This window comes from Petaurus breviceps, unplaced genomic scaffold (assembly GCF_028583685.1).
Source record: "Petaurus breviceps papuanus isolate PSGF00001 unplaced genomic scaffold, PetGlider_PUasm1.0 91041, whole genome shotgun sequence".
NCBI lineage: Eukaryota > Metazoa > Chordata > Mammalia > Diprotodontia > Petauridae > Petaurus > Petaurus breviceps.
The window spans coordinates 43,099,543-43,118,131 of record NW_027187400.1 but is presented as its reverse complement, the minus strand read 5'-3'; the positions used below and the strand labels follow the sequence as shown (position 1 = coordinate 43,118,131).

Below are 18,589 nucleotides of genomic sequence, written 5' to 3'. Positions count from 1 at the left end.
CTCTCTCTCTCTCTCTCTCTCTCTCTCTCTCTCTCTCTCTCTCCTCTGTCTGTATGTCTCCCTCTCTCCAGCCTGTGTCTGTTTCTCATTTTTCTCTCTTATCTCGTCCCTCTGTTTTTCATCCCAGTCTCTGTCTCCTGTACCTTTTCCTCTCCTTCCTTCTCTCTCTGGTACTAGTCTCCCCTCCTTCTCCCCCGTTCTCACGCCCCTTCCCCTATTTTTGGATCCCAGGCCTTTTCCAGGTACGCTTATGAGCCCAGCCTGGTACTACCCCCAGGAGCCCAGCTCCCTACTTTTACAGCGCTAACTTTCCCTCTGTGGGTGGTCTGAATCACAGACCCCAGGGTAGGCAGAATATGGCATAGGGGAGGTAGGGAAGCCCAGCACCCACATCTGGGGGATGGGCACCTGTGCCAGCCCAGCTGGGGACACACCTCTAGGCCTCAGACCCAAGGAGATAGTATCCATCCTCCCCTCATGCCCTGGACCCACTCACCTTCCTGGGCCCAACTTCCCCAACACCAGAGTGCCAGGCACCACGCCAGCCCCGATCTGCCCATCCTGGTGGACCCGGGCATCCGGGCCAAAACTTTCCCTTTGCTCCGGCCTCAGTCCTGTGGGGCGAAGGGGGGAGGGGGGCAGGGCCTGGATTCTCCCCCTCCCCCCGGCTATGGCCTTGTCTCGATGTCTTGGCCCTTCAGACAGTGCCCACCACTCTCTGCCCACCACCCAACCGCTGCTGCCTGCCTTCTGCCTCTGGCTCTCAGCCCTTAACTGGACTGGCCAGCCCAAACTCCTCCCGGACAAACTTTCTCTCCTCCCTCTCCCTCACTCTCAGCACCCTGGCTGTCCCCGCCCCTGGCCCCCTCCGCCTGCCTGGGCCTCCTCCTCCCTCCCCCCTTCCCGCCTCCTACCCCGCCCTCCTCCCTCTCCTTGAAGAGGGGGAAGCAGTCCTGGACCCCAAAGGGTTAAGGAGAGGGGAGGGGGCTGCTTGGCCCCCTTCTTAAAGGAACAGGAACATTCCCAGCCACCGCACCATAGACCATCAGAGCCATATACAAACTATACAAACCCTCAAGTCCTGCCTCTTACAGAAGAGGAAACTGAGTCCTAGGTAGGGAAAGGAGCTGGCCCGAGGCATGTGGCTAGTAAGAGATGAGAGCCGAGAGAGGAAAGACAGGGTGGGGTGTCCCTCTTCTGTGGCTTCGAGGTGGGGAGGGCTGCAGGGGAAGGAGGTAGCTGGGCTGGACCGAGGGAGGGATGTTGGACCTTTCCCTGTGCTTCACCGTTGCCTCTGTCCGTCTTTCTTGTCTGTCTGGAAAGCCTGCCTAAGGAGGTATCTGGAGACCTAAAGCCTGGGAACTTGGGAAGGGTATGGCCCTGGAATTGGGCACCCAAGTTCCATCCTAGCAGGGTCCAAGCTGTATAGCCTTGAACCAGTCACTTGACCTCTGGGGCTAGTCTCCTTATCTGTCAAATCCCGGGACTAGGTGACCTCTTTTCCTGTTTCATAAGCCTTCTCCTCCCCCGGCCACAGCTCTGCCTCACTCATCCCTCCAAAGAAGGGCCTGGCCCTAAGTCCACATTCCTCCTTCCCCCCCACTCCCAGCGTTCAGGCCCCTGTCTGTCTCTCCCTATCTGTGTCCATCTTCCCATAAAAACTCTCCTGCCCCCTCATTCCCATGACTCTTAGACACAGGCACACAGCAAGGCTACTTTGGCCCTTTACATACACTCCCCAAAGGCCCAGACTCTGGCCACCCCCCTCCTCCCCAGGCCCCTTGGAGCCCCTCCCTCTCCCCCTTCCTTGGGAAATTCAAAGGAGATGGCCCAATCATCGGAAGGGGGAAGTGTGTATCTATATTTGTCTATCTGTGGGTGGCTGTATATGTCTGAGTAGTGTTTGTGTGAGGGTGTATGTGTTTTCACATGCCTGTCTGTGTGTTCTCGTGTGTCTGTGATTGTCTGGAATAGGTCACAGGATCAGAGACCTAGGGTCAGCGCCCCTTACTTTTATGGGGTGACTCGGGCAAAGTTGCCAGGTAGGTGGCAGAGGCGGGCTTGACCCCAAGTCTGCCAGCCCCCCCCTTTCCCACTGCCCTGCCTGCTGTGGTTTGTTCTGTGACTCTGAGGGTGGACGTTTGGAGAGCGAGTCCTCAAGTGCCTGTGAGTGGAGCGTGGGTGTCAATGTGAGGGCGTGTCTGGGCTGTCTGTGAGGGTTTGCGTTGGTGTGTGCCTCTCTTGTTTTTCTGTCGAGGGGATGGGATGGGGAAAGAGAAAGAGAAGAGAGGAGTCCCTGCCAGCCCCCTTCACATTCTGACCTCAGGCCTGCTGGGGAGCTGGGGACAGCAGAGAAACCCAGGCATTTGGTGCTCTCAGCTTGGCCCAAAGCTGGGCTGGGCCTCTAACAGTCTGCACATCTGGCGCTGATGTCAACAGCCTGGGCCAGGGGCGGTGTCGATGTTTCTGAAGCTCAGGGGCTGCTCCCCACCCACTCTCTGGAGGGAGGGGGTAGGTAGAGTTGGGTATGGGGGATCCAACACATCCCCTTCCCCCAAAATCGCTCACACAGACTTCCAGATAAATGAAAGAATTTTAATCCCTCAGTTGAAATCAGAGAGATGTACAAAGATCCAGAGAAAAACACAAACAAAACAGATACACAAGAGAAATGTAAGGAATTAAAATACCCAGAGGCAGAAAAACATACATGCAAGGAAACAGATATCCAGAGATATACAGACACCCTAAAAAAAAAAAGGTGGAGTCACAGAATCTGAGAGATGGGCAAGGGATCTCTGTGGCTGTCTGAGCTAAGCCACACTTTTATAGCAATCTACACAAATACACACATACAGACAGACACAGACATACACAGACACGCAGACACACACATTGAGCTTCTGCCTCGTCCTAAACATGCTGGAAATATGTAGGATGAATGAAATTCTCTTTGATCAATTGTAATACTGAGAGAAGAACCTGGAGCCCAGAACCCTGGATCAATCAATCAATCAATCAATCAATCAATCAATCAACCAATCAATGTCAACAAGCATTTATTAAGCACCCCCTGCGTACCTGGGACTGCATATGTGGCTAGGGATACAAAGACCAAATAAAATGCTCCCTGCGCTTACACTCTATTGGGGGAATGTTTGTTGATGATGGTCACAGGCAGGAAGGGTAGAAGACATTGCAAGGAAAGGGGAATTTGTACATCGTTCTTTCCTCACTCCCTCTAAGCTGGACTTTCAAGGCAGCACCAGGGGGTGGAGAGAGCCCTGGGCTGGAAGCCAGGACAGCTGGGTTAGAGCAGAGGCTGTGAGGTGCAGTGGAAAGAACACTGGTTCTGGTGTCAGACGACCTAGTTTCCAATGCCAATTCTGCTATTTACTTCGTAAGTGGCTTTGGGTAAATCAGTTTAATTCTCTGGCCTCAGTTTCCTTTTCTGTAAAACAGATGTACCAGATGGTTCCCAAGTGTTTTCCCTGCTCTTATGATAATGTTAAAAGTTCTGTCTCTGGATCTGCCCTTACTCTGGAAGGTTTGGCAGCCCCTGAGGGGCAGGGACTGGAGTTCTTGGCCCCTACCATCGTCTCCCTTTCAGGTTCACCTCCCATCTCCATTTGACTCAGGAGGGGTGAGTGGGAGTGAGTTCCTTGAAGGCAAACATCCTTTCTTTCTTTCTTTTCTTCCTTCCTTCCTTCTTTCTTTTCTTTCTTTCTTTCTTTCTTTCTTTCTTTCTTTCTTTCTTTCTTTCTTTCTTTCTTTCTTTCTTTCTTTCTTTCTTTCTTTCTTTCTTTCTTTCTTTCTTTCTTTCTTTCTTTCTCTCTCTCTCTCTTTTTCTTTTCTTTTCTTTTGCCTTTGCATCCTCAGCATCTAATACCAAGCATGCCACATAGCTGTTGCTTAATAAATATTCATTGAATTGAACTTTCTCAGATACCAGGATTCATTAATGAAGAGGGGCCAAATCCAGGAAAGCCTGGTGACTACCCTGACTTTCTGAGTGTGTTGGATGGGTGGGAGGGAATAGAAGAATAAGAACTGGCCCCCAACTCTCTTTTCACCTCTAAAGTTCTCATTCCCTTGTGTCTAACTCCAGGGGACTCTAAAATTCTTGAGTCAAAGACTGTTGTCGACCTGAAGACCAAAGGGTCCAACTTCTTGTACAGATTGGGAAACTGAGAGCTAGGCAGGGTTTAACAACTTGCCTAGGGTCACATAGTTAGGTCTAGGGTCAGGACTCAAAGGATCATAGATCCAGAAATGAAAGGCCTCAGAGGCTAACCATGGGACCTCCCCCCCCTCCCACAGGCTCAGAGAGGTCAAGCCACCTGTGTGAGGTTATTCTCCCTGTAGGAAGCATTCACAGACAGGTTTTGAATCCAGATCCTCTGACTTGAGAGGCAGTGTGATCTGTCCACTCTAACCCAATCATTCTGGCTCCCTCGTGGTCCTTAAGCTGTGCATGAAGGGGTAGGGGGTGGGAGAGGGCTTCAGAGACCCTGGAATCCAGGAAATTCGAGAGTCTAGGAAGAAGGAGGGTGCCCTTTACGGGTAGGACCCCCCCTCTGACCTCTCCCCACCCCATTTTGTTGATGCAGTCTCTGAACTTGCTGCGTACACAGTAAACACTTTTTTGCTTTTTGGATCGAATTGAAAGAACGCCCCATATTTAGAGTTGTGAGGATTGATTCCCAGATCTTTAGTTCACTAATACCAGCAATGTGACCCTGGAAAAGTTATCTTGTAAAACGAGGGGTCCAAATTTGATGACGCGAGGTCCCTTCCACCATCCTAGGATAAAAAGGAGTTCTGTGGGCAGAAACATCTTCTCCCCTCACCCCGGGAAAGCCGGGCTAAGGCTCAGTACAGAGAGGCTGCCCAGGAAACACGCGTGGATTGAGCCCCTCCCACTCGCCGGTTTCCTCCTCCACGTCCATCCTCCTCGGGCAGCCAATGGGCCGGGCGCTCCACGGGCGCTAGCGCCGCAACCATAGTGGGGAGGCCAGCTCTTCGCTCGTGGCATCCCAGCTCCCCCTGGCGGCCACCGTGTCCATCCGTGGAAGGCCAAGGGCCGGCCCCGCCTCCCGGGCGCTTTCTCCCTCGGGACGTTCCAGGGAATCCCGCGTCAGAATTTCCACTGTGAGGCCGCGTTCCACTTCGGAACGTCGGAGGCTGCGGCGTTCGGAGCGGCCAGTCTCTCCCGCCCGCAATTCACATCAGCTTGGGGCAGGTGCGGGGAGAGTCGGTCCACGCCAAGGCGAGCCTAGGCCCTGCCCTTTCTGTGGGTCTGCCTGCCGCCTGGAGTGCGCTCGTGCCCTCGTCCTCCCAAAGGGCACACTGAGGCCCAGAGAGACAAGAGGGACTGAGACCTGGCAGGCCAGTCATTAGCGGGCAGAGCCTGGTGTCTGTGGCTCCTTATGACCCTGGGTAGGGTCCTGCCCCCATCTAGGCCGTGTTTCCCAACGCACAAAAAAAGTTTAGAGAAATGAAAGCTGCATTCCAGCGCTCACAGGGGAAGTCCCATAGAAAAGTGAGGGCTTACCATTTTTACTGCAATCCTCTTCCATCCAACCTGCTTCCCCCCTTCCCTCCTCATTCTCTTCTGTCCCAGACCATCCATCTTCTCTCAGCCAGATCACTTACATCATTCTCTGCCGTACCAGAAGTAGAACCAAAGCGTTTATTGGGGGGTAGGGAGAGAAAGGCATGGGAGAGGAGGGGAGGGAGAGGGAGACAGTCTTTTTCAGGTCCCCGACACTTTGGGGAGGGGTGTTTGCAGGGGTTCAAACTGCAGATCAAGTCCCTTCAGAGGAACTGAACAGAGGCCAAGATGGGTCTGCCTCTCCCTGGGTGGAGTGTTCCTGTGGGGTGGGGTGAGTATTTGGACTCTTAGTGCCTGTGGGTAAGACTAGCCCAGAGAGATAGACAAGAGAAAGCGTGTGACCTTTCTAACCATCAGAGGTGTCCTCAAGTGGAATGGGCTGCCTGGGGACAGAATGTCCCTGTGTTAGAGGGCAGGGCAATTAGACACTGGAAAAACCTGTCAAGTATGTGGTAGTCAGAACTCTGGCTCAGGTAAGGAAGGGTTGGTTGGACTAGGTAGCTCCTGTTGTCATTTCCTACTTACTTGGAGGTCCCAAGAGACAGCTAGGGTGTATCTACACTGTCCTAGGGTGTGAGAGGGAGAAGCACTGGTTTGTGGGTTGTTGTGGATTATGGGCTTAGAGTGAGAAGATATCACCCAGAAAGGGGTAATACCTGGCCCATGATCCTAGAGCTAGGACAGGGAGGATTTGAACTCAGAGCTTCAACTCCAAATTGTCCCTTTCTACAGCAAGAAGGTCTTACATGTAGGAGATGACTACCGAAAGGCATGTTGAATTGGATATATATGGGATGTTGGTCTGTCTGCAGAGCTGGGAGTAAGTTTCTGGAATGTGTGAATCTACTCCTAGGTCTGTGTTCTTTGGGAGCCTGTCTCTAAACCCTTTGGGCCCATTCCAACTGGGGCTCCAGTTCATCAGCCCTGGGGGTTGGGGTCTCTTGCTGCCCTCTCCCCCAGCCAGTCAGCGGGGCCTGAATCGAAGCTGGAAGGCTGGAGGAATGTTGGCGAAACCACTGATGGCTGGCTGGAGGCTCAGAGCTCCCGGTGGGGATGGACTCTCCAAGGAGAAATTCTGGAGTATGGTGGTGAAGAAGAGGAAGAGTTCCGTTCGGGCCAGGCCTTCCCCAAGGCAGATTCGCTTCCCTGGGGAGAAAAAGAGGAGATTCTGACTTCAAGACTGAGACATCATAGTGTCTAAAGCTGGGAGGAATGTTAGAGACAGATCATCTGGTGGCTAGATTCTAGGCCAAATCCCTTCCTTTTACAGATGAGGAAACTAAGTCCCAGAGACGGGTGAGGAGCTTGCTCAAGGCTACAGAGAGTAAGTCCCTGGACAGAGATTTAAACCTGGGGCTGTTGACTGGGTTATCTCAGGCCCCTCTACAGTCACTCCTAATCTGTATTGTATTTATCTGTGTTCTTGGCTCACATGGAAGACAGTCTGGATCTGCCTCCATTGCTCCCTTACCTCCAAACTCAGCACAGGAACCTGAAGAGTCAGGATCCAACAAAGACTTATGGAGAGAGGGAGGAGTTCAGGTCTCCTTAGCCCTCCCGGTTTGCACTCGGCCCTTCTCCCACTCCCCCTTGAAGTCGGAGATATCTCAGCTTCTTTCTCCAGCCTCCCTTCCCCCTTATCTCCTGCCCACATTTACTCTATCTAAGCCCTTCCCTGGTTGAGTCACCCCCTCCTTATAGTCAGCTCCACATTTCCTTCAGCCTTGGGGTGGGCAGTAGGAACGTGAGCCAAGCTCAGGAGCCTGTGTTTAGGGAGAGAATGCCCCGCCCACTCCCCTTGGGAGATCTCTTCCTTTTTCCCTCCACCCCCTGCCAGTGGCCCAGGCAGGACAGCCAGGCGCCAGGGGTCAGGCCAATGTTGTTGGTGATCGCCTGGTCACAAAGGGATGGCTATTCATTCCATTGCTCCCCATCCTGGTGCTCCAAGGATCAGGGGGAGTAGAAGGCTACTGCCTTGTTTGCCTCTGAGAAGCAGATACATGATAGAAAGCTGGAGTTGGAAGGGAGTCTAGATGCTGGCTATTCCAATACCCATCTTGATCAAGCCCGGCAAAGGGGCCTCCAGCCTCAGCTTGAACCTTCAGACACTTACTAGCTTTGTGACCCTGGGCAAGTCACTTAACTCGTTTGCCTCAGTTTCCACAATTGTAAAATGAGAATAATAACAGCACCCTTCCCCCAGGGTTGTTGTAAGGACCCACTGAGATACTTGTCAAGCACTTAGCACAGTGCCTGGCACTATGAAATGCTAGCTATTTGCCACCATTATCACTATTACTACAATAAAGCAGTTAGACTCAACAGTCTCTCCTTACTGATAGCTTACAGACCAATGAATCTGTGACTGGGGGGCAGTATTTAGGGGTGGCGCAACTGTCTTCAGCATGCAGAAAGCAGTCCTGCCCCCCAACCCTTTCCCAGGCCTAGGGTTCAGTATATACCTAAGGAGAAAGGCAGGAAGGCCTCATTTTTCTTGAATCGACCATCAGCATCCAGGAAACGGCTTGGGTCAAATTCCTCTGGCCGCTCAAAGAATTCTGGGTCATGGAGAACAGAGCCCAGGAGTGGGAAGACTTCAATGCCCTAGGAGATTGGGGAAGGAGTCATGGTTCCTTCCCTCGAGCCCTTGTGCTCCCAGCCAATAACACTGTTCCCAAGTGCTATGCTCAGCTCTTCCCTGGCATCTGGCGATGGGGATGGCACAGGAGAACGGTGGGACCAGGCGAGAGGTTTCTTTCCCTTCTTTCCCATCTGGCTCTTTCTGGGAGCCTAGGGCTAAGGCTCAGGGTCTCTACCAGGGTCTGGAGAAGGCAGCTCTGGCCAGGGGAGTGGGGAAAGGGAATCTGAACTACCTGGGGGATTGGAGAAATCAAGAAAGGGAAGGACAAATGCCTGTGTCTGAGCCCAGGCAGGGGGAGAACAGAAGCCCACGTCTGCTGAAGTCTGCCTTTGTATGGGCTATATGCTAGCTTGCTTCCTCTGACTGGCTTTCCTTGCTCCCACCTGCCCAGTAAGGGGCTTCCTCTCTTCCCTCTGACCAGGCCTGACAAGGGGTCTTACCTCCTCCTCTTTCCCCACACCTCCCCCTGACATTTACCTGGGGCAGGTCGTAGCCCCGGAAGGAGATGGGCTTTGTGAGGGCGCGGGGCACCCCCATGGGGATAAGGGCCAGGAACCTTTGAACCTCATGGAGGAAGGCATCAGTATAGGGGAGACACCCACGGTCTGCCAGGCTGGGGGGGCGCTCACGCCCAAGTTCTCGGCTCAGCTCCTCCTGGATGCGATCTGTGGGGGAGAAGGGGGGCAAGAGGAGAAAGGCATGTCTGAGCCAGAGACCAAGCACGAAGGGCATAGCTCCCTTCACCTCTCCCTATCAAACTCCCAAAGCCCAGCTCTTCCACACCGAGGAGGGGCATTTAGAGCCAGAAGGGCATCTTGAGTCAAGCCTTCATTTTACAAAGAGGGAGCATGAGGCTCAGAGATGTAAAGGGACTCAGACCAAGTCTCCTAACTTGCAGACCAGGACCCTTCTGCTCAAACATGCTGCCTTCTTGTGGCCAGCTCTCTCTGTCTCTGCTCAGCCCCAGGAAGCATCTTTGTACAGATATAGCCCTGTGTCTTCCTAGCTCTCCATACGGCAGGTTCTGCATCTTTTGTTAAAACAGTAATGTTCCTGGGAGTGAGTGGTGTGATACCTTGAGCCTTAATTCCTTTTATTTTTTTTAAATCATATTATGATCCATCTGGCTGCAGAATGTCAGTACTGCTGGGTCCCCCAGCTTTTTACAGCTGCAGCGACTGAGGGGTCATAGCTTTACGGTCGTAAGTGACCTGAGGATCCAACTCTCTCAGGAAGAGATTTGCCCAAGGCCACATAGCTAGCAAACAGCAAAGTCAAGGCCTCTGTGCTCCATATATAATAGCTGTGCTAGGCCTGGTGTGTCTGGTACCACAAGGATGACAAAGCACCTTATGAGTTATCTTATTTGGTTCTGGTCCACAACTCTGGGACCCAGGTGCTATTATTATTCCCATTTTGCAATTGAGGGGACACAGGCAAACAGAGGTGAAGTGACTCCCCCAAGGGTCACACAGCTAGTAAGTGTCTGAGGTAGGATTTGAACTCAGATCTTTCTGATTCAATGGCCATGGAGCACATGTAGGTTTCTTGCCATCTGAGCCTGAGGCTGTGGGTCATCTACACGGGGCTGTACCTTGGACCTCTGGGTATTTAAGTAGGAGCAGGAAAGCATATTGGAGGGTGGCACTGACTGTGGCTGTCCCCCCAAAGAGCAGGTTCACAGCGGTCAGTAGGAAATCTGTGTGGTCAGATCCTGAGGTTTTTTCTTCCTGGAGGAGACATTAGGAAAGAGGATTCAGAGAACCCTGGCAGCAGCTGAGGGGACAAGGTTGGCCAGGTTCTACCAAGGGTGATTCCCTGGGGTGAGCGTCTGAGCCTAGCTCACAAAGCAAGCCTGGGTCCAAAGCTACCTCTGTTGACTGCTGAGGTGGTAGAAAAAAGAGACAGAGAGACTGAGAGGCTCATACTGAGGCTTGGAAGAGACCACTGTTCCTTTGGTCCTCTTTTGGGGTTGGGCCAAAACTCTGGTTTCATTGGTGTGAGGACTTCTCAGTGTGGACATTCCCTCTACCAATGCTGGTCTGTCCCTGTAGTCTTAAGAGTTGTCAGGGTCACTGAGAGGTTGAGTAACTTATGTAGGGGTCAAGAAACTAGTATGTGTTAGGACTTGAATCCAGATCCCTGAGTCTGAGGCCAGTGCTCTATTGTACCATGATGCCTTTCCCCAACCCACTCATGTTAGAGATGAAGAAAGGGAAGACTGGAGAGTCACATGCCATGCAGCAGAGCAGGGATTTGAATCCAGATTGTCTGACTCCAGGAGCAGTCCTACTGGTGAAAGGGAAGGAGGAAAAAGGAGAGGGAGAAGAAGGGGAAAGAGGAAGGGGAAGGGGAGAGGGAGAGAGAAGTTGGAGTTGGAAAGAATCTCAGAGGCCATTTTGGTCAGTTTAATAGAGGAGAAACCTGAGGCTCAGAGTGGTCCCATAGTTGTCCTAGGTCATACAGGAAATAGTTAGACTGAATTTGAACTCAGATTCAGCCTAGTACTTAAAGAAGGAGAGAACCCACATACTGTACACACACCCAACCATAGACATGCCCTTCTCCCCATTCTGTGCCCCCTCCCCAGTCCAGCCATACCTGGCCCATTTTGAGCAGGAAGTCGTCCACAAAGTCTCTGACAGGGGCCTGAGGTTCCAGCTTCTCCTGATGCTGCTGGATCTGGCCCGAGACAAAGGTTGCCAGGGTGCTCAGGTGGTCTGTGAGCCGGCTATGAGGAGCTGAGAGATATCGAAGGATGTCTGACAGGTAGTAGAGGGGACCCAGGAACATCTCACAGAGCTGAGGGAAGGAGGGTAAGGATGGAGTCAGCATTGTGGGAAACCCTTGTCTGGGCGGGGGAAAAACGCACAGTTTCCCAACAGTTGGCTCAGCTTTGGAATGCAGAGGCAGGGGAAGAGGGAAGAATGGGGCAGCAGCTTGGGAAACAGGGTGGGAGAAGAGCAATCCAACTGGAAATCACTGTTGTGCGGATTGTCTCTGCCCGCCCCCAGTTCTAAGCCAGTCACCTGCCCCCATGAGGTGCTAATCTCCTTCAGGGTGCCAGCAGCAGCAAGAACCACGTCACGGAACTTCTCATCTTCATAGTCAAAGCGACTCCCAAACAGGAGAATGCAGGTGACATTGGAAACAGCCTGAGACAGTAGCAGGGAAGGGTCCAACAGGGACCCTGAAGGGACAAATAAAGACACAGTTGGTCACAGACAGATGGGCAAGGCCATGGAGGCCAAGGAGGGGCCCTGGGACTGGGATGGGGATTCCCCTGGGTTTGGGTTTCCGTTTTTGGGTGTGGGTGGCTCCAGGTGTCAGACAAAGGCAATGATGCAACCCAGTACAGGAGGAGATGTGAGGTAGGGCCAGGCATCCCTGGGGCCAGTCCCCAGAGTACAGGAGGAAGGATTGTGGTCCATGCCAGGGCAGGCAGGACCCAGCCCACCAGAGGGCCAGGTCTCCTGGGCCTCAGCGGGATAGCTAACATGAACTTCCCCTGACCTTCGGTATTCTGCAAAGCTTCAACCAGGTAGCGGGCCTCTTCTCGAATTTGCTCTTCTCCTTCCTTTTTTCCCATGCCCAGATTTCTTAGAGAGAGGGTTGTGAACTTCCGAAGATATTTCCACTGATCTCCATTGGCAAAGAAAATGCCTGGAGAAGAAGGTTAGAGTGAGAGGAAGAATGAGCCCCTCCCTTTCCCCATCCCCCCATGGTGATGGAGGGAAGGACAGACAGTCAGGCCTGTTCCCGCCAGGATGAGGTTGGGGATGGCTCAGTGCCTGGGACCCCAGCATCCGTGTTCCTCCCCCTCCTGAGAAGCACGCAAGTCTGGACTTAGATGCAAGGCTCAATTATCTTCTTCCAGGATTTGCCATGTCTAAGCTTGTTCTCCTGATGCTAGATGCTTCCTTGTGTCACAGGGAGGCCCTTGGTCTCTCAAGGGCTAAGAAAGGTCTGCTCAAGCCTGAAGGCCCCACCCATTATGGATTGGCCCCCAAACTCAGCCTCTTTGGCAGACTGCATTTGGGGTCCAAGGACTAGCCTAGCTAGGAGAGCCTCCCTCCCACACTGGCTGCGGAGGGAAGGAGAAGGTATGATTGAAAATAGATTTTTTGGCCACAGCAATTCTCAAAGATCATCTAACTAAACCTGTAAGGGGTTGTGTATGAAGAAGGCCTGTACCTCTAAGGAAATCACAGTTCTTTAAAGTAGCCAAGAAAGAAGATTGGCTTTCCAAAGGGGGTAGGGGGTAGGGGAAAAGGGAAAGAGGTCCTTAGAATACCCCCTCTCTCTTTCTTAGCAAGTCTTGGGTTGAAAGGGTAAAACCCAGTTAAAGGATTTATTGGTTCTAGGGTTTTTTTTCCTTTAATTTTCTATTCTTGGGTGGGATTATACAAGGTTTCAAATTATGCATGTTAAAAATAGCCAGCCTTTAAAAAAATTCTTATTCAAGGTTTTAAAAATTACCTATGTTTCTTGAGAACCCTGCTTTTAAAAAAAAATTTACAGTTACAAAATTATGGTCTAATAAGCTCACATGATATTGAAAGGATAAGGTTGGGCTAGGCTATGTCCCCTGGATAATGGAAAAAATACAAGAGTATAAGTTCTTTTGAGTCCTCTGTGTGATCTGAGGCAAGTCCTCTTCTCTCCCTGGGCCTCAGTTTCCCTATCTGTCAAAAAAGACTGAGATGATCTTAAAAGTCCCATCTAAGATTCTAACAGTCTATGGTTCTAATAACCCCCACCCAGTTGCCACAGTGATTTTCCTGAAGCACTCCTCTCTTCCCATGGCACTCTACTCCCTCTAGGAAGCACTCTCTGAGGAATATAGAGCTGGTGCCTTCCTGGCATTCTAGTCTTTTGGTGCTTTATCCAGATACACTGGCCTCCTTCCTCTTATCTGAACGTAATACTCCATCTCCTAATTTTGAGGCTTTTTCATGCCTGGAATTTTCTGCCCCCTCACCTCGGAAGCATTCCTGGCTCTACCCAAATCTCATCTGCAGGGCTTTCCTGATCCAGAGCCAAAGCACCTCCCCCCTTTCCCCTCTGGGATTAGATTCCACCTACTCTCTGTATCTCTTGTATGTATATAACATGTTATCTCTCCCATTAGACTGAGCTCCTTGAGGGCAGGAATCTTTCTCAGAATCTTAAGTCCTTAGCATGATGCCTGCAACATAATCCCTTATAAAATGCTTATTGACCGAAAAACTGATTAGAGGGTTAAGGTTTTAAGAGTCCCAGATTCTATGCATTCCCAGTATATGATGTTCTAGGATCTCAATGTTCATAGCAATTCACGTGATTCTGAATTGGGAGCACCGCCCTTTCTGTCACACTGAGCCTGAAGTGATTTATCTGAATTCACACATAAGCCTCAAGAACAGAGCCAGGATTCAAAGCTTGGTTCTGACTCCCAAACTGGGGCCCATTCCATTGTCCCAAGTTTTCCCTCTCCCATAGCTCCAATGTCCTAGGAATGGAAGATTCTGCCAATGGCACATTTTGCTTGAGGTCTCTCAATTTCTACACCCTCCAAAGCCCATACCATGCTGATTGAAGGTCTTCTCCAATGTGGCTACTTTCCCTCGCCCAGAGAATGCCTCTGCCTGGTCCACCAGTGCCTCTTTGACAGCCTCATAACCACTTAGGATGACTACAGGCCGGGAGCCCAGATGAACGGTGAACACAGGGCCATACTGGGCACTGAGCTGCAGGGAGAACCAGAGTCACTGGAGGGTGAAAAGCCCAGCTCTTCCCTGTCTGCAAGCCTGTCCTCCTAGGTGCCTGGTTACCCTCATTCTCAGGTCTTGGTGACATTCTCCTTTCTTTCTTTCTCTGTTCCATCTCTCTGGCAATGGGTCTTGCTATCTTGCCACCCCCCCCCCCCCCCAATCAGATTCCCTAACCCATTCCCCCTCCCAGGACCTGACTCAAAGTCCTCCCACTGCACATCCCATGGTCCAACTGGCTTTACTTCCCCTCACCCACCCCAAAGTCTCAGTCCTTTCCTCTTGGGCCCTTCCCAACTCTGTGATCATTCCCCTCCCCCCTTTAATTTCAAGATGCCCACATAGGAAGTCTAGAGATGACAAGGACCTTCCAGTTAAGTATAACCCTTTTGTGGTAGAGAGATGAGTCCTGAGGCAATAAACTGAGACAGTAAACAACAAAATTAAGAAAGGGATCCAGATATGCACCCCCCCCCCCCCAGCTGGACCATCCTCCTGGAATCTGAATTTACTACTTTCCCGCCAGCCCACCCCCCGCCCCCCCCCCCCCCCCATCACTCTGCTTCTCCAGCTCTCTCCCCATAGGGTGATAAAATCTTAGATTTGGACCTGGAAGGGGCCTCAGAGGGCATCTGGTCCAATGCTCTCCTTTTACAGATGGGGAAACTGAGTCTAGAGATGCCAAGCGATTTACTTGTCCAAGGTCACACAGGTAAAAAGTGTCAGGGGTGGGATCTGAGCCCAGTTCCTTTGACCCTAGAGCAGAGGGGTCTTCACATCTGTTTGGTGAAGTCTAAGTAAGGACCCCTTCTCAGAATCACGTTTTTATATAATTGAAAGGAAATACTAAACTTCAGTTGGAAAGACTTGAAAATAAAAGTGTAATTCTCCCCCTCCTCCAATTTAAGTATAGGCATCCCCTAACATCTCTGCACAGATGGACCTCAGGTTAAGAATTCCTTCTCTGGAATCAGTTTCTCCCAGTGTGTACCACGTGGCTTCCTATGTTCCCTTTTGGAGGCTCCTGGGTCTGGCTAGTGTTGGCTAGCCTTGGGAGGTCTCTACCCCACCCCGATTCTCTTGGGGTTCCTCTCACTCCCCCTTATTCTCCTGGGGTCCCTTCCACTTCCTCCACCCTCCAAAAGTGGCGCAGCCAACCTTCCCACGGGGCACTGCCATCCTCTTCCCCTCTGTTCCTCCCCCACCCTACCTCCCAGGTATCAGTGGCCCCAGCCCCAGCACCTGGAGCAGCCCAGGGTACAGCGCCCCCGGCCACAGCTGGCCCAGATTCCCCAGCAGCGGCAGCGGCAGCGGCCCCGGGGGAAGACGAGAGAAGCGGCGGCCCCGGAGTCCCAGGAAGAGGACGAGCAGCAAGAGGAAGAGGAGGAGGAGGGAAACGACCCCTAAGCCCAGCGCCATCCCGAGCCCGGAGTGGGGGGAGGGCGGGGAGAGGGGCAGCGACGCTTATAAAGACGTCCCCCAATGGGCCCCGCCTGCCCGCCGCCTCTGGAGGCCACCGGGATTAGGCCCCTCCCCGACCCCAGGCGGACGCCGGTGAAATGGGGCGGAGGGCCCTCGAAGTCCGGGAGCGGGAGGCGGGGGCGCGCGGGGCGGGGCGGGAGCAGGGGAGGGGGTCTGGAGGCCGGCGCGGCCGTCGGGCTGACTCGCTGGCCGGACACCTGCAGCCCTAGTTAGTCCTCTCCCCGCCAGCAGCAGCGCCGGATTTCGTGCCTCCCCGGGACGCAGCCACTGTTTGCCACAGCTCCCGGTACTCCGCTCTCCACCCCCGCCCATCACCTGCTTTTCTCCGTGTGTTTCGCTAAAGAATCAAATTGGGAGACCGAAATCCCGCCCCGGCTCTACCTGTAACTAACTCGGGTCTTTGGGTGAGTTCCTGTCCTTCTCTGGGCCTCAGTTTTCCTATGAGCACCAGGAGGGGTTTACACCCAGGTACCCTTCCAGTGCGGCAGGTTCAGCGGGTCCGTGACCTCCAAGCACCCTATACCGGCGCCCCACTCAGGCCTGGCCGGAGTACAAACGAGGCCGAAAAATGGGCACTGGGACTTTGAACACCACCTGCAGCCTCCTCCCAAAGGGGTCCGCCCATCACCTGCAAGCCACTGGTTCTCAGATTCCACTGCCTTTTCCTGGAGGGTGGCTACAAGATTATTATTTCATTGCTGGGACTTCAGAGACTTTTTATCCAATCCCTTCAAATGTACAAACGGAGAAACTGAGGCTTAGATGGGGAGGAAGGCTCACGCCCAAGTTCACTGTGGCCATCTGGTTCGAATTCTGGCGCTACTCCTTACAATCCGCCCAATGCCTAGAGCATAGTAAGTGTTTAATAAAGGCATTCTTTGTCTATTTACCTTGGGCAAGTCATGTAACTTGTTTACATTTCTGTAACCTGGTGTGAGTAGGCTGAACTCTATGCCTTCCTGGGCTAAAGCCAGGATCCCGTGATCTGGGGGTACTGATTTCCTTTGTTTGACTCCATAAAAAGCTGTCAGATATCAACCCATATTTTCTCTCTATCCCTAAGGGCTGGATTTGTGGTGTATGTGTGTGTATGTGTGTGTGTGTGCGTGTGTTGGGGGGGAGGGTGGTGGTGATGGAGATGGGACAGACTTGCTGTTCAGTGACCTAATTTTCCCTAAGAGACTGTGTGTACTTGTGGAGCCTGGGGGATATAAAAGCATCTTTTGAACTACCCTGAGAGCTTCACCCCCACCCCACAACCTAGTGGGATCCCCCCACCGGGTAAAACTCTACCCAACACCCCTCACACATAAAATGCTCCTCCCTTCCTCCCAAATCTTGGAAAACAGGAAGATTGAGAAAGCTATATTACTTTTGAGTTTGTAATCCCAGGAGATGCCCACTTGACCCTGAATCACCTTTGGGAGAAGAGGGAGACTCCTGATTAAAGTGTCCTCTAAAAGTTCCTCCCAACTTTTAAGAGTCTGCTTCTAAGAGTCCCTATTTCTGAGTTTCCAGTAAGTTAAATACCTGTTTCAACAGTGGGGGCCAGCAAGCCCTGGAAAAATCCCATTAACTCCATTTTAAAGAAGAAGAAACTTGCTGGAATCGAGGGGGAGCGGCTTACCCAAGGTCACTGTGAACTCTTACGCCTGAAGAATTAATGAGTATAAAAGCCTGAGATTAGAATAGTCCCAAAGTGACTACATTAGCTGGAGTTCATGCAGAGGAGATCTGTCCTGGAGGGGACATGGTTATGAGGGCATCATAGTAGTTAAAGGAGATGAAGATGCCAAAGGCAAGGAAGAATATGCCAGACATTATTAATATGGGGGGGGGGGGAGGAAAGCACCCAAGTAAATGTGAAGTTAACTTATATACTTGCTTTCCCAAAAGAGTCAGTCCTGAGTTCTAATTCAGCCTCAGACACCAGCTGTGTGACCCTGGGCAAGTCACTTTACCTCTTAGTTTTCTTTTTGTAGTATGGGGGTGATAACATCTCCCAGGGTTTTTGTGAAGATAAAATAACATTTAAAGTTTTTTCAAACCTTAAAGCACTATGGGTTATTACATATATTTTTTAGTGAAAACCACCTACTTACAGTGAGAAAATGATACTTTGGTTTGCACTCACAGTTCATCAGCTCTCTCTTGACCTATGCATATAGGGAATCCCATCAAAGCATATCACTGGGAAATAAGGCAGACTTTCAGAGCTGATATTACACAGTGGAATCACAACTTTACTATCACAAAATTGGAAGATATAGAGAATTTGTGATTCTACTATATTTAGTGTTTGTTGATTACTTTAAAAATATTTTAATGATTGGAGCAAAACAGTCTCCCTTCCAACAAGGTAATTACTGTGCATATATTAAATGCATTCAAGTCTCCTTGAAATGTATGTTAGTCTTTACAGCCCTCTTAATCATTAACATAGGCAAGACATAAAGGGGAGGGGGGAGACATGTGCTTGACAAATGTGCACAGGAGGTTATGGAAATCACCTTTCCTGGGATTATAGAGTTAGCCTCAGAAAAGCATTGATATGATGAAAAAATGCTATCCCCCTCCAGAGAGAGGACTGCTGAATTCTGAGTGCAAATTGAAGTATCATTTTCTATTTTTTTTGGCTTTTTTTTTTTGCAATATAGCTAACATGAAATGTTTCACATTTATAATTGATATTGTAATGCTTGCCTTCTCAGTGGGTGGGAATGAGGGAGAAAATTTGGAACTCAAATTTAAAAAAGAAAAATGTAAAAATAAAAAATAAAAAAAATCATTGTTATGCTTACTAAATTATGAGGTTGGGGCTTCATTGTTCCTTCCCAGGGCAGAGTCCAGGTTGAACATGGAGATATTTCCTATGGATAATGAAATCTGTTTATGGATGATATGGCCCTGGAACAATGTAGAGTATCCTGGAAATGATCTGCAACCATTCAAAAGAACTTGACCTGGCAAAGAATATCTGTTGTCCAGTTGTTGACTTTCAGATTAGGGATAACCTATAGAACTCATTCCTTTAGAATATACAGGGTGTCCTAGAAATCTCGGTGAAGTTTAAACCTAAAGCTAGCAAAATCTGACCTCAGC

General features: G+C 51.0%; 2 protein-coding genes across 3 annotated transcripts in view; both read right to left on the bottom strand.

The window, feature by feature from the left end:
- Positions 1-871, bottom strand: part of AXL (AXL receptor tyrosine kinase) — a 20,927-nt gene extending 20,056 nt beyond the window's left edge. For both annotated transcript variants that reach the window (XM_069079210.1, XM_069079211.1), the window contains exon 1: positions 497-871. In XM_069079210.1, coding sequence (XP_068935311.1) covers positions 497-578 — 82 coding nt within the window. In that variant the 5' untranslated portion in view covers positions 579-871. The remainder of the gene's footprint in view (positions 1-496) is intronic.
- Positions 872-5,678: 4,807 nt separating this feature from the next.
- On the bottom strand, positions 5,679-15,543 carry CYP2S1 (cytochrome P450 family 2 subfamily S member 1). Its single transcript, XM_069079265.1, has 9 exons — positions 15,248-15,543; positions 13,822-13,984; positions 11,769-11,918; positions 11,285-11,445; positions 10,857-11,057; positions 9,850-9,985; positions 8,733-8,920; positions 8,077-8,218; positions 5,679-6,760 (listed from the first exon to the last, which is right to left on the bottom strand). Exons 1-9 carry the CDS (start codon positions 15,422-15,424, stop codon positions 6,579-6,581), a joined length of 1,500 nt encoding a protein of 499 aa, XP_068935366.1. The 5' UTR covers positions 15,425-15,543; the 3' UTR covers positions 5,679-6,578.
- Between the last annotated feature and the right edge of the window lie 3,046 nt (positions 15,544-18,589).

What these genes read in the sequence shown, in the direction of transcription:
- CYP2S1 (XM_069079265.1), bottom strand. Translation starts at nt 15,424, where the DNA reads ATGGCGCTGGGCTTAGGGGTCGTTTCCCTCCTCCTCCTCTTCCTCTTG. An exon ending in TGTACCCTGGGCTGCTCCAG is followed by an intron (nt 13,985 to 15,247) that starts GTGCTGGGGCTG and finishes TTCTCCCTGCAG; the next exon opens with CTCAGTGCCCAGTATGGCCC. An exon ending in CTTCCTGCCTTTCTCCTTAG is followed by an intron (nt 6,761 to 8,076) that starts GTATATACTGAA and finishes TTTTCTCCCCAG; the next exon opens with GGAAGCGAATCTGCCTTGGG.